The 12,504-nt window shown below is 39.4% G+C and overlaps 1 protein-coding gene across 1 annotated transcript in view; it reads right to left on the bottom strand.

Annotated features, from left to right (window-relative positions):
- Positions 1–12,504, bottom strand: part of SYN2 (synapsin II) — a 360,272-nt gene that overhangs the window by 14,461 nt on the left and 333,307 nt on the right. Inside the window, exon 11 of the mRNA XM_073644500.1 lies at positions 12,228–12,288. Coding sequence (XP_073500601.1) covers positions 12,228–12,288 — 61 coding nt within the window. The remainder of the gene's footprint in view (positions 1–12,227; positions 12,289–12,504) is intronic.

Here is a 12,504-nt window from a genome sequence, read left to right on the forward strand (position 1 = left end):
ACCATCTCTACTTGACACCTATGTATTTTGGCCAGTATTGAGCTTTTCAGCAATTTATGCTACTGTAGCTTCCAAGAGAGCAACCACTGGAGGACATCATAATCGGAAGAATAGAAAGAACAAGGCGAAGAGGAAGACAAGCAACCCGATGGCTTGATACAATCAAGATACCGACGGAGAAGACCCAGGTGGACCTATATAGGCATGCACAAGATCTTCCTACAGAGCGTTTATCCATCAAGTCGCCATGGCTCAAGATCAAGCTGAAGGCCATTAAATAATACTAATTAAGCTTCGAAATGGCATTTTACCAGACAGGCAAGTCTTTGGTGTCCATGGGCATAAATTAGTTGTGGGCGTCTGTCATTGGTTTACCATTTGACCTTCTTTGTATCACTTTTCATATGTACCAGTGAATATTGAGAACATAATCATCTTCACCTGTCCGTGATTTTAATCTTACAGCTGATCAGACATCTAGCACTGGGCTTTTTACATACAGAATGACTAATGCCTTATACGTTTTGCTTTTGGAGAGGCTCTTTGGCATGTTTTGCCCGAAAGGAAGAATTGCTAGGCTTGCACATAAAGGCACTGAAGGTTTACCGCTTCCACTGCCATAAATAAAATGCATGGTGAACTGAATATTTGAGCATCCTGATAAATATATTTATTAACTGTATCTGTCTCAGAAACTATATTGGTCTGCACATTGGTCATATGTATTGCATTGTGGGGTCAAAGAGCTTCAAGGCATCTTCTTACAATATATGAAAATTAAAGGGGTTGCTCCAAAAGTAGTTGAGAGCAATACATATGTTCATGGTTGCTTCACAATTTCTCAGGGTGAATCCAATATATATATATATAGATATATATATATATATACACGTGTATATATATATATATATATATATATATATATATATCCTTGATGGTGTTCTCCATTAGTACACTACAAATGCACATATTAACATAGCACTAGCGTCGGAGCAGAGATTAACAGTTGGCCCAGTTTATCGTGTCACTTCACTTGATATCTGAGGATTTACAGATTATATCACTGACCACAAAAGGAAAAGTTAAATGTCAAGTTCATCTCTGCTACCCCTGTATTGTGAGTATAATTTTAGTAGGTCCGTAATATGTCATAAGGTCTTCCGGAGGTATTTGTGGTTAGATACTACAGAATATACTATCACTCATGATGTATGAATCAAATGATTTCCAGAATTACTTTTATACCATGACCCAGGTTGACATCACATATTTGCAGGCAGTTCATATATATTTAGTACAGCATTGTGAAATGTATTAGTAACCGGATCAGCAGATCTGCGAAAAGGCAATATGTGAAGTTTTTCTTCTTCCTTAGTTTAGCAGAACATTGTGGCCGCTATCAAGCGTTTGCATGTGGTCTGAGCAATCTGCTGCTGATTCTGCTATTTAAGAAAACTAGTTTCCCCCTGTGCCGGTATCATCCAGAAATGGCAGTATGACTGACAAATTAGTAGGATGCCATTAGTTTTCACTTTAGGTCTATTCTTAGCACAACATCTTAAGAATTTTACTAACAATGCAAATAACACATTAATAATATACCGCAAAAAAACACAACCATTTCTATATTATACCCATAATTTGGTGACATATCACCTACCTCTGTTATTTGTAATGCATTCCTTAACATTTTATACCGTAACATTCAGTACAGTAACCAAATGCTTCATGGTGTAAAAATTGAGCCTACAAGCCCACAAACTTGTAAAGGCTGCAGTGTGGTGCCAACATGGTGATCTGGTATGTTCACAGCAAACTGCCACCTGTAGTGGTTCTCCAGCTATCATGGACAGATAGTAGTCAAGTAATGTAAGGTAGTATCATAACTTCCTGACCCTAGTGCTGGGGCTAGATGGTGACTTTAGCTGCGTTCACAAAAAGTTGGAACCAGTTGGATGTTTGGTGACTTGCTTGCCTTGGCCTTGCGGGTTGCGAAGCGACCCCATTCATCTGCATTATGCTTAGTTGTGGCAGCAACATAAAGTGATCCTTGACCACGCGACCTGTGTCACTGCCAAAGTCACTGCCCAGCCCAAGCCTAAATCTTGAACCTGGTGTGTCTCTTTCAGATACAGTGCTGAGATTTTTTACCCTATCCAACCCCCTCTATTATTACATATTTTAATACTGAATTGTTTTCGATATGCCCTGGACATAGCTTAGCAGGGGAACGAGAGGTCTGGCAGAAGAGAAATAAAAAAATTGTGATGTACAGCTGCCCTGGGAAATCTAGAAAAAGCTTGGTCTGGCATAGAAATATATCTAGAAAGGTTATATCGGAACTGGTAGAGAAGGAGGAATTGGATAGAGTGGACTGGTATATAACAAAGGATGGAAAAGATTGGTCTAGGGCAGAGAAGACATTGGGAAAAAGTCTACTGGGTAAGTTAATGTTCGGAAGGCTAGGGTAATCCCAACGTATATTCTCTCATCCGAGAAAATCAGGTCTATTATGCAAATCACACCCTGATCAAACTCATCAGAGTTTTTTTGAGTATCATTTCATTGAATAGCTCCGTCTTGTAATAGGCATGATTGACAGCAGCGGTTTTCTCTTGGGAATAAAATCTTGTACTTATTCTATGTGAAATGCAGTTTCTGACATAATCTGGCCTGAGGCCAATGCCGTAGTTTCACAAGCTGACGGTAGAAAATGTTCCTTTTAAACTTAAAATAATTGCAAAACTCAACCAAAGAGAAACAATGGCTGCATTCCAGCTGTTTAGCAAAACACTAAATCCTAGAAGATGAAAGCAGTTTTAGCAATTTTTGAGAGTACCCTGACAGATATCCATTATGGTAACACCTTCTATAGGGTAAGGCACACCTGAACTTTCTCAAAACGTCATGCAAATGGCTACTTCTCCACTATAATCATTAGGAGATGCAAGTGGATAAGAGTACCGTAAATCTTATTTAAGAGCTGATTTACATGTAAAATCACAATAGATATACAACTATCTTCCCAACAAAATCAATGGCATATTGAAATCTATAAGCCACATGAGGGTTTTTAACCTTCCATGAAAATCAGCTTTGGGTCCAGGTCATGATTAATATTGGTGAGTGTCCAGCATCTCAACCTTTTGGCTAAGATCAAGAGTACTTCCTAACAGTAGTCAGTGGCCTTTGGTAATAGATGGGTACGTTTCATACAGGGAGTAGAAGCGTCCTGGTTTACATAGATTGGCCCAATGGCTACCTACAAGTCTTAAAGTTGAATGCCTGAGATGTAGCATTGCCCCAAAAGTGGTGACCCTGGGGTTCCAGAACTTTCTGGGTGTGATAACCTCCTTGAGTTACGGTACTCTTGTAAGCACATTACTTTCACTCATTTGAGCCTTTGTCTTCTGGGTAAGCCAACATGATTGATTTTTTTTCAACGTTACAGTTGGATGTCTGGGCCATATTCACAGCACAAATCTTTATTTTACTTATTTAGTTTTTTTGTCATTGTATATCCACTGTTCGTGTTTTGTTTGTCATACAGGTCTTTAAGGATACATTGCCCTGTTGGGATGTCCCTCCTGGGGTTGAGGGGTAAGATTAGCCATCAAGTTCCTCATCCCCTAGCAAACGTTGTTCCACCATTAAGGGGACATAGGCAGTTTGGCTCCTGGAAGACAATGAGATGGCAGCTCAGATAGAAGTTAAAACTGCGTTAGATTGGTTCTCCCATGCCAGAGGAAGGCCACCAATCCAACTCCTTGACTTTGATGTGGCCTTCAGTTCCAGATTGTTGGGTAGAGTTTGTTTGGGTCCTCTTCTTTTCACATTGAACTTGTGTTAGACCACATACTTGAGCAATCTTTTGCACTTACACTACAGTTCAAAAGTTTGGGGTCATTTAGAAATTTCATTATTTTTTAAAGAAAAGCACATTTTTTTTCAATGAAGCTAACATTAAATGAATCAGAAATACACTCTATACATTGTTAATGTGGTAAATGACTATTCTAGCTGCAAACGTGTTGTTTTTATTGCGATATCTACATAGGTGTATAGAGGCCCATTTCCAACAACCACAACTCCAGTGTTTTATTGGTACATTGTGTTTGCTAACTGTGTAAGAAGGCTAATGGATGTTTAGAAAACCCTTGCACAAGTATGTTAGCCCAGCTGAAAACGGTTTGGCTGATTTGAGAAACTATAAAATTGACCTTCCTTTGAGCTCGTTGAGAATCTGGAGCATTACATTTGTTTGTTCTATGAAACTCTCAAAATGGTCAGAAAAAGAGAACTTTCATGTGAAACTCGACAGTCTATTCTTGTTCTTAGAAATGAAGGCTGTTCCATGCGAGAAATTGCCAAGAAACTGTAGATTTCCTACAACAGTGTGTTCTACTCCCTTCAGAGGAGAGCACAAACAGGCTCTAACCACAGTAGAAAGAGAAGTGGGAGGCCCAGCTGCACAACTGAGCAACAAGACAAGTACATTAGAGTCTCTAGTTTGAGAAATCAACGCCTCACTGCTCCTCAACTGGCAGCTTCATTAAATAGTACACGGAAAACGCAAGTCAACGTCTACAGTGAAGAGGCGACTCCGGGATGTTGGCCTTCAGGGCAAAGTGGCAAAGAAAAAGCCATATCTGAGACTGGCTAATAAAAGGAAAACATTAATATGGGCAAAAGAACACAGACATTGGACAGAGGAAGATTGGAAAAAAGTTTTATGGACAGACAAATCAAAGATTGAGGTGTTTGGATCACACAGAAGAACATTTGTGAGACGCAGAACAACTGAAAAGATGCTGGAAGAGTGCCTGACGCCATCTGTCAAGCATGGTGGAGGTAATGTGATGGTCTGGGGTTGCTTTGGTGCTGGTAAAGTGGGAGATTTGTACAAGGTAAATGGGATTTTGAATAAGGAAGGCTATCACTCCATTTTGCAACGCCATGCCATACCCTGTGGACAGCGCTTGATTGGAGCCAATTTCATCCTACAACAGGACAATGACCCAAAGCACACCTCCAAATTATGCATGAACTATTAAGGGAAGAAGCAGGCAGCTGGTATTCTATCTGTAATGGAGTGGGCAGCGCAGTCACCAGATCTCAACCCCATTGAGCTGTTGTGGGAGCAGCTTGACAGTATGGTACGCAAAAAGTGTCCATCAAGCCAATCCAACTTGTGGGAGGGGCTTCAGGAAGCATGGGGGGAAATTTCTCAAGATTACCTCAGCAAATTAACAGCTAGAATGCCAAAGGTCTGCAATGCTGGAATTGCTGCTAAGGGAGCATTCTGTGACAAAAGCAAAGTTTGAAGGAGAAAATTATTCTTTCTAATAAAAATCATTATTTCTAACCTTGTCAATGTCTGGACTATATTATCTAATCATTTTGCAACTCATTTGATAAATAAAAGTATGAGTTTTCATGGAAAACACAAAATTGTCTGGGTGACCCCAAACTTTTGAACGGTAGTGTATATGGAGAAAATAGTGGGAATCCAGCTACAAGACACTCACAGAAGTGACTCTTATGCCGTTACACTCCAATATAAGCAATAATTTGATGTACCTTAACAAGATGTTTGTCCAGAAGATTCCCTTACTCTGGATGTCCTTCCTCGATGAGACGTTTCTCAGCAATGATCGCACCGTACTCTTAACACCATTGCACTAGAGAACCCAACAGGGTTGGCAGCTTTGAAATACTGGCCTCTGGGTAGTCTTGTCCGATGACCATGCATCAGTCAAAGCTGTTGGAATCGCTTGGTTTTCCCATTCTAATGTCGATTCACACTGAATCTGATCCAAGGAACACTTGCTCGCTTGACTTTATGCTGCAATCCTGGGTCAAGTGTCTAATCTCCATACAGGGAAGCTGTACATATTACCTGTAGTACAGCATATATACTTTTTTCCATTAAAGTCTTCCAATATGTTTCATTTCTGACTCCAATCATCAAGTGCAACATTCTACTTTTGCAAGAGATGTCCTCTTCCTTCCATTGCCAACACAAAATTACCGACTCATTATCATGGCAGCATCATTTGATGAAAACCTTGGTACATTTTGCACTATTTGGATATATACTTGCCTTTGGGTATATACTTGCCTTATTATAAAAAGATTCATGATTTACAATGACAGTCTATAAAATGAAGCATGCATGGAAGATGAGGAATACAATTGCCCGTGTTCACTGTATGTATCTAATGATCTATTTCTGTACTGATTTCAAATTTCGTTAATTTAAATGTAATGGCGATTATAGAATGACATGAACATATATTTATGGTTATTACAAAAAATTAGAAAAATTCTTTAAACCAAAATATAATATCACATAAGGAGGGTTTTAACATAAAATGGGCAATATTTTTGCTACAGAGGAAAGGAAGCATTGAGCTGGTCATAGAGCCAATAGCATAAATGATTTATAGCCCCAAATACATGCATTTAAGAACAAAAAATGTCCCTAAAAGGTGGACAATCCCTTTAATGGCAGAATCTGCTGACAATGTAATCAGTACATGCCCAGTCTGACCCCTCCAATGTCTGTTCTTAGGGGCATTGGATAAAATTGATTTTTATTCTTTCCAAATTTTTGTTTTACTCTCTGTCTACCAGATCCTCCACTACTCAACCATAACTATGGGAATATTTGAGAGAAAAAAAAAATCTACATTTTGGAATAAATAGTTAATTTTAGATATTGGCCAAAAAGACTTTAGGAAATATTTCTTCTACCCTTAGTATATTAAATCAGCAGCTTTATGCAAAACTAAAAAAAAAAACAAAAACAAAAAAAATCAAAAACAAAAGTTAGCTATGATAGCAGAGTTTTTGACTGGTGGGAGAGAGGAGGCTGCGATTGTTAAACCAGAAGAGCAAATGCATCCGACGCTGCTCTCCTCTGAGACTGAAGAAGGACTCTGTAAAGGCTGTTCACATGCTGTGTTTTTCAACACAGCGTTTTACAGTACCAGTAAAATTAATGAGATTTCTGAAATCTGATGGACACGCTGCTTATTTTTTCCTTGCAGATTTGAACCATCAAAGCATTTTTTTTTTCAAATCTGCAGGGTGTCAATTGTTTTTGAGTTTTTGAAATAGATGGGGGGAAAAAATATTAAAGGGATCGTCCGGGACTTTAACATTGATGGCCTATGCTTAGGATAGGTCATCAATGTGTGATCGGTGGGGGTGCAACATCCGGCACTCCCGCCGATCAGTTGTTACCGGTGTCGGCAGCCGGTACTGCTCAGATATGGAGCTGTACAGCACAGCTCCGTTGACTGTATATTAATCAAACAACATGGCGTTGACATGCAGTACCCGGCCGCGGCCACTGTTCCGTTGACCATTCCTGGTTTTGGAATGCAGAATACTGCCGATATATTGACTTTTCTATAGTGCCGGGCTTCAGTCTCAGAGAAGAGCAGCACCCTGCTGTAGGGTTTCTTATGCTTCATTTTAGCGATCGGTAGGGGTCTCAGCACCCCAATTACCACTTATCAAAACTTTTCACGTCTTTTTAGAAAACTTTTTGTTTACGTTTTAAAAAAGATGATGGAAATTAATGGCTAATGGAAATGTGGCTTCAAATTCCTTCTGCCAACAAAAAGTCTGGCCACATGGAAAAGCGGGCATTGATTTTTTTTTCATAAAGCCCGTCAACAAGATAAATGGCCCAGCTGGAAACATTACATGGCATCTGACTATCGGGCAAAAAAAAAAAGATGTCCTTCATAAAATCTGATTTTTTTTATCACTTTTGTTTAAAATGATTCCTACTGAAAACATCGGGAACCTTTATGAGGTAAATTTACCTTTCAGCTTTTCTACACCTCAAGGCAATTGAGCCACGAGCACAGAAGCTGAATGGAGGTAGGCAGAGTCCCTATGTATTTCCCCCTTTAGTGGACTGTGTAGAAGTAATATTGCACCATAATTACATGAAAGCAAACACCGGGAGCTGGTTGTCAATCTGTCATTGAGTTAGATTTATTACAATGGATATTCCATTTTGCTATACATGATAATAATTAGAATGTTTGGACCCAAAAACCATACACTGAAGGCAGATGTTATTTCCTTTATTACACATTAAGCTGTACAAGATATTTCACATAAATCACTGCAGTCAAACATCCATCATGTACTCTGTGCCACATATCTGGCTTTGTACGAAGAAAAAAAAAAAAGTCTAACAAACGGGAACAGGAAACAAAAAAAAAAAAAAAAAAAGAAAAAAACAAAATACATGAAATCTACATTTTAAGACAACTGACCCGTTTCCCACAACATTGCACCGAAACATGCTTACATGCCAAAAATATATAGTAATCTCAAATGTTACTAGCGGCATTTAACATCTTTGTGTATCATAGGAACAGAATTAATCCACTGGCTGCCTGTGTTGGCTTAAAGGGAATTTAAGAGTAAGATCAAGTCTCCCAAACTGCTTATAGAGGTCTTGGAAATGTAAATCCACAGACACCTTTATATCTTCTATCTGTTGCTGCATTCCCACATATGAATGAAAACGCAAATTACCTGGAAATACAGCAACAGATAGATGATATAAAGATTTTGATGGATTTATATCTCAAAGACCTGCATGCCCATATATATATATATATATATATATATATATATACACACACACACAATTCGGGGGGCTGGTCCTACAGACAAATTCCCTTAACACTTTCCAGCTGCCACACTGTGCACACAGAATGACAAGAGACTCAAGCGGTGGGACCCACACGTAACACCATGCACCAATTAGGACCAATGTTCGTATGATTCTACTTTAAGACAACCAATGTATGTGACAGGTTATAAACTAGAAGCCAGTAAGGCCGTTGTGAACCTACTACAATCACTATTTTAGCTGCACTTCAGAGTCAAAATGACAAAAACATGATCATTGCTGTACAATTGTATTCCTCAAGCCCCCATTGCCATTTCTTCCTCATATTCAGTAGTGAACACTTCCACAGTCGTTAAAGTGCAACGGACTTAATAGTCTGTCATGATAAATGATGTCTACTGACGTTCAATGGTAGGAGCCCTTGGATAATGCTATTCTGGACATATGGGCATTTTGGGGGTGGGGGGCAGTAGAATACAAACACATAAGAGAAAGGATAAACGTTGGTATAGGGAAGACTCTGCATGGGAATGGGGAACATGATCAACACAACACTTGTGACACAGAGTTAGTGAAATAAGTACGACAAGCATGTTACAGTTCACTAATAACTTAAAAAATAAATTAATATTAAAACTCATGCTAAGGCTTAGAGGGAACCTGTCACATTGAACATGCAATTCGATTTGTGAGCTGCATGTTACAGGAGCAGACTGATATATAGTTGTGTGGGAAAAGATTTACTACAACCTACATTTTCCTCATTTCAGTCCCTGCTCATTCTGGGCTTAGCTGTCCAATAAGTGGTTCTAAAAATTGATGGCCATCTCTGTATGAATACTTGTACAAGAAGTAGTCAGTCAATCACTTATAAGACCGCCCACTGGACTCCTACACCTACAGTGACAAAGAATTAAAATGAAAAAATTATCAATTCTTTTCCCACAACTAATTTTAGTTCCTGCTGTTTTACAACATGCTGCCTGCAGATGGAACTGTATGTTTAATGAGAAATATTTCATTATAAATGACATGTCACTTGCAGTAAATATGTAATTTTTAGACCTTCTATAATTGCCGGTGTTCTCCTGAATCCGGTGTAGTTTTCCTTTTGCTCATGCGCCTCTCTGTTCCCGAGATATGTCTCTCTCTTTCCGGTGAGTAGATCTAGTTTAGGTTCCAAGTGGGCGTGGCCCTCAGCTCTTTGTAGGCATGTTCCTGAAGACCACACCCAGTTGTCTAAAATACTAGATTTACACACAGCAAAGAGAGACCATATCTCAGGAACGGAAAGGCGCAGGAACAAAAAATAAACAACCCCGAATTCAGGAGAACAATAATATTTACATCAGGTCTAAAAATTATATATTTATTACAAGTAACAGGTCTTTGTTAAGAGAGTTGTAAAAAATGAAAAAAGAAAAACATGGCTGCTGTTTTTCCAGAAACAGTGCCACTCTTGTATATGGGGCGTATTTGGTCTTATAGGTCAACCTCACTGTCTAAGCACGCACTGGCTGTAAATCTGCCTTCAAAGAGTTATCACAATGTAAATTATTATAATTTGCCCCGATGGCTCTGACTTCGTACTAAATACAGCTCATGGACAACAGTGATTCTGTTTATGGAAGGAAATCCCCCATGTTTTCACAACTAATTCAATAAGATGAACAAAACTTTCGTAGGACCCTGGTACAGCGGCCAAGTCAGTAGTCTGTGCAACCACCGTCTACCTATCGGGATCCCGCTGACTCTTCTGATGAGTAGGCCCGGCACAATGTCACGGGTGCATCACACCGCAATGCCAATGTCACGTCAGATCTATGAAATAGAAGTTGCTCCAGGTTTTCCGGCCAGGCAGGAGCCAATAGTAAAAGTTCTGGTTTGGTGGCTACAGATTAATGAAGTGGCCGCTGGACCAGGGTCCTGTAAATATTTTTATCATGTTTAAATATGTTCCATCTAAAAAAAAAAAGGCAGAATTAGAGGACTAAAGAAAGCCAGTATGTCACACTGGTGATGGTCTACTCAAAACCAAGCCAACCGGGTGAGGTTCGCCTTGGAACCTATCCTCTAACCAACCATCCGTGGTGTCAAGAGCCTTATTAAAGCACCTCTGCCAGTAAGAACAAGTCCTTCAGTTTCTGCAGATATTCTGCAATAATCAGTGGTGACTCAACCGGTCAAATGGAATATACGTCATAACGAGTAAACCGATAACGAGCGTCGTGAAGTCTTTGCCGAACCAAACAACTAAAGCTGATGAAGGACCATCCATACTAACAGCATAAAGCTCAGTATTACACCTTATATTTCTACTTGAGAAGACGGAGGGTTCACAAATATAAAGTATAAATATACCACTATCTTTTCTAATCTGTACACTTCCTCCCATATCTCACTATAGGGGGGGGGTCTATCCATGCCCATAGTTAGCTGACCCGACCGGATTGTGATCTTTGGATCAACGTAAGAATGAAGGCAATAACTGTTGTACCCATAACCCTTTAAGCACAGCATGATTGCCTATTGCCTCTTTGGGTAGTGCTAAGCTATAAATCAATGTGAGCGTCACATCACACGATATGGCTATTGAGAGATACATGTAGAAGAAGAAGCCGAGAAATACTCTCCGAGCTTCTCTGTAATATTTACATCCCAGACTGACGACAAGAACATGGTATAAGGAATAAGCAAGTGGGTGGAGAAGGAAGGCGATCTGATCCATAGATCTAACTTAAGAATTCTATAATCACTTGCTCTGTGTTCTTAGGAAGCCACAAAAGCCAGGACAGACTAGGTGGACTACATAGCACACTTCATCACAAATATTGCACTAGTGGCCTATCGATATGGCGTGCAAATCACACTGACACGAGAATGCTAAAAAGTACCGACTGCACACCTCCGCATGAGTATTTCATTTTATGGAGTCACGGAACAGACAGTACTAAAGTCCATGTTTACTAAGTCTACTCATGCTAACAATGACAGCAAAAAATCTATAAAATTACAAAAAAAGAAAGTAGCCCCCGAAATTCAACAACTCAGATAAACCTGGATTTAAACTGATTGATCTCCGTAATCATTTCATGCAAGTAACCGAGTAATCTCCAGGTCACGTGTTCACACGCCGTCACACACACATACACGCTTGATGGAAAGTCCGAGGATTGAAACTCGAGTTAGTCGGTATTATTCCCCACAATACGTAAAAAAAAAAAAATAGGTCTAATAAACAGTCAGGTTAGACTTGAAAGAGGCACAATTCTGGGTATACTGGTAACATCAGCTCTGAATCACAAGTTAAACAGAGAAAAGAGAAGATAGCGTCACAGGCGAGGACACAGAGAGGGAAGGACTAGACAGAAGGAGTTGACACTGCATAGAAAAACACAGTCCAGGTCAGCACTGAAACATGGCAAATACTGCACAACATTTTTGTATGTTTTTTTTTATGTTTTTTTTGGCTAGAACCCCTCTTCATCAACCCCTCACACAGCTTGGACTTGTTTTGGTCCTACTGAAACGCCATTACAGTCGAGAATGTACTGCAAACAACCTTGGGGTGGAGGTCGTTGTGCTGGAATCTTGCTCTGCTCAGATTCTTTCATCGTTCCGCTCTGAAAAACAGAAATGAGAAACGAGAATTAGATTTACCATTTCCAGATCTAGACTTTACCAAGAAAAAAAAAAAACACGAAACGAACAGGAATAGATTTATGACTTAGCTACTGGAATAGAGATTATGGTAACATGAATATATTTACCTGACATCAAGCACAAAAGAGGGCAATAAAGGTCACAAAGACATTCCAGAATACTACATTGATGGCCTA

The sequence above is a fragment of the Phyllobates terribilis genome, unplaced genomic scaffold, assembly GCF_046119375.1.
Source record: "Phyllobates terribilis strain yellow unplaced genomic scaffold, ASM4611937v1 Scaffold_8__6_contigs__length_399053987, whole genome shotgun sequence".
Taxonomy (NCBI): Eukaryota; Metazoa; Chordata; class Amphibia; order Anura; family Dendrobatidae; genus Phyllobates; species Phyllobates terribilis.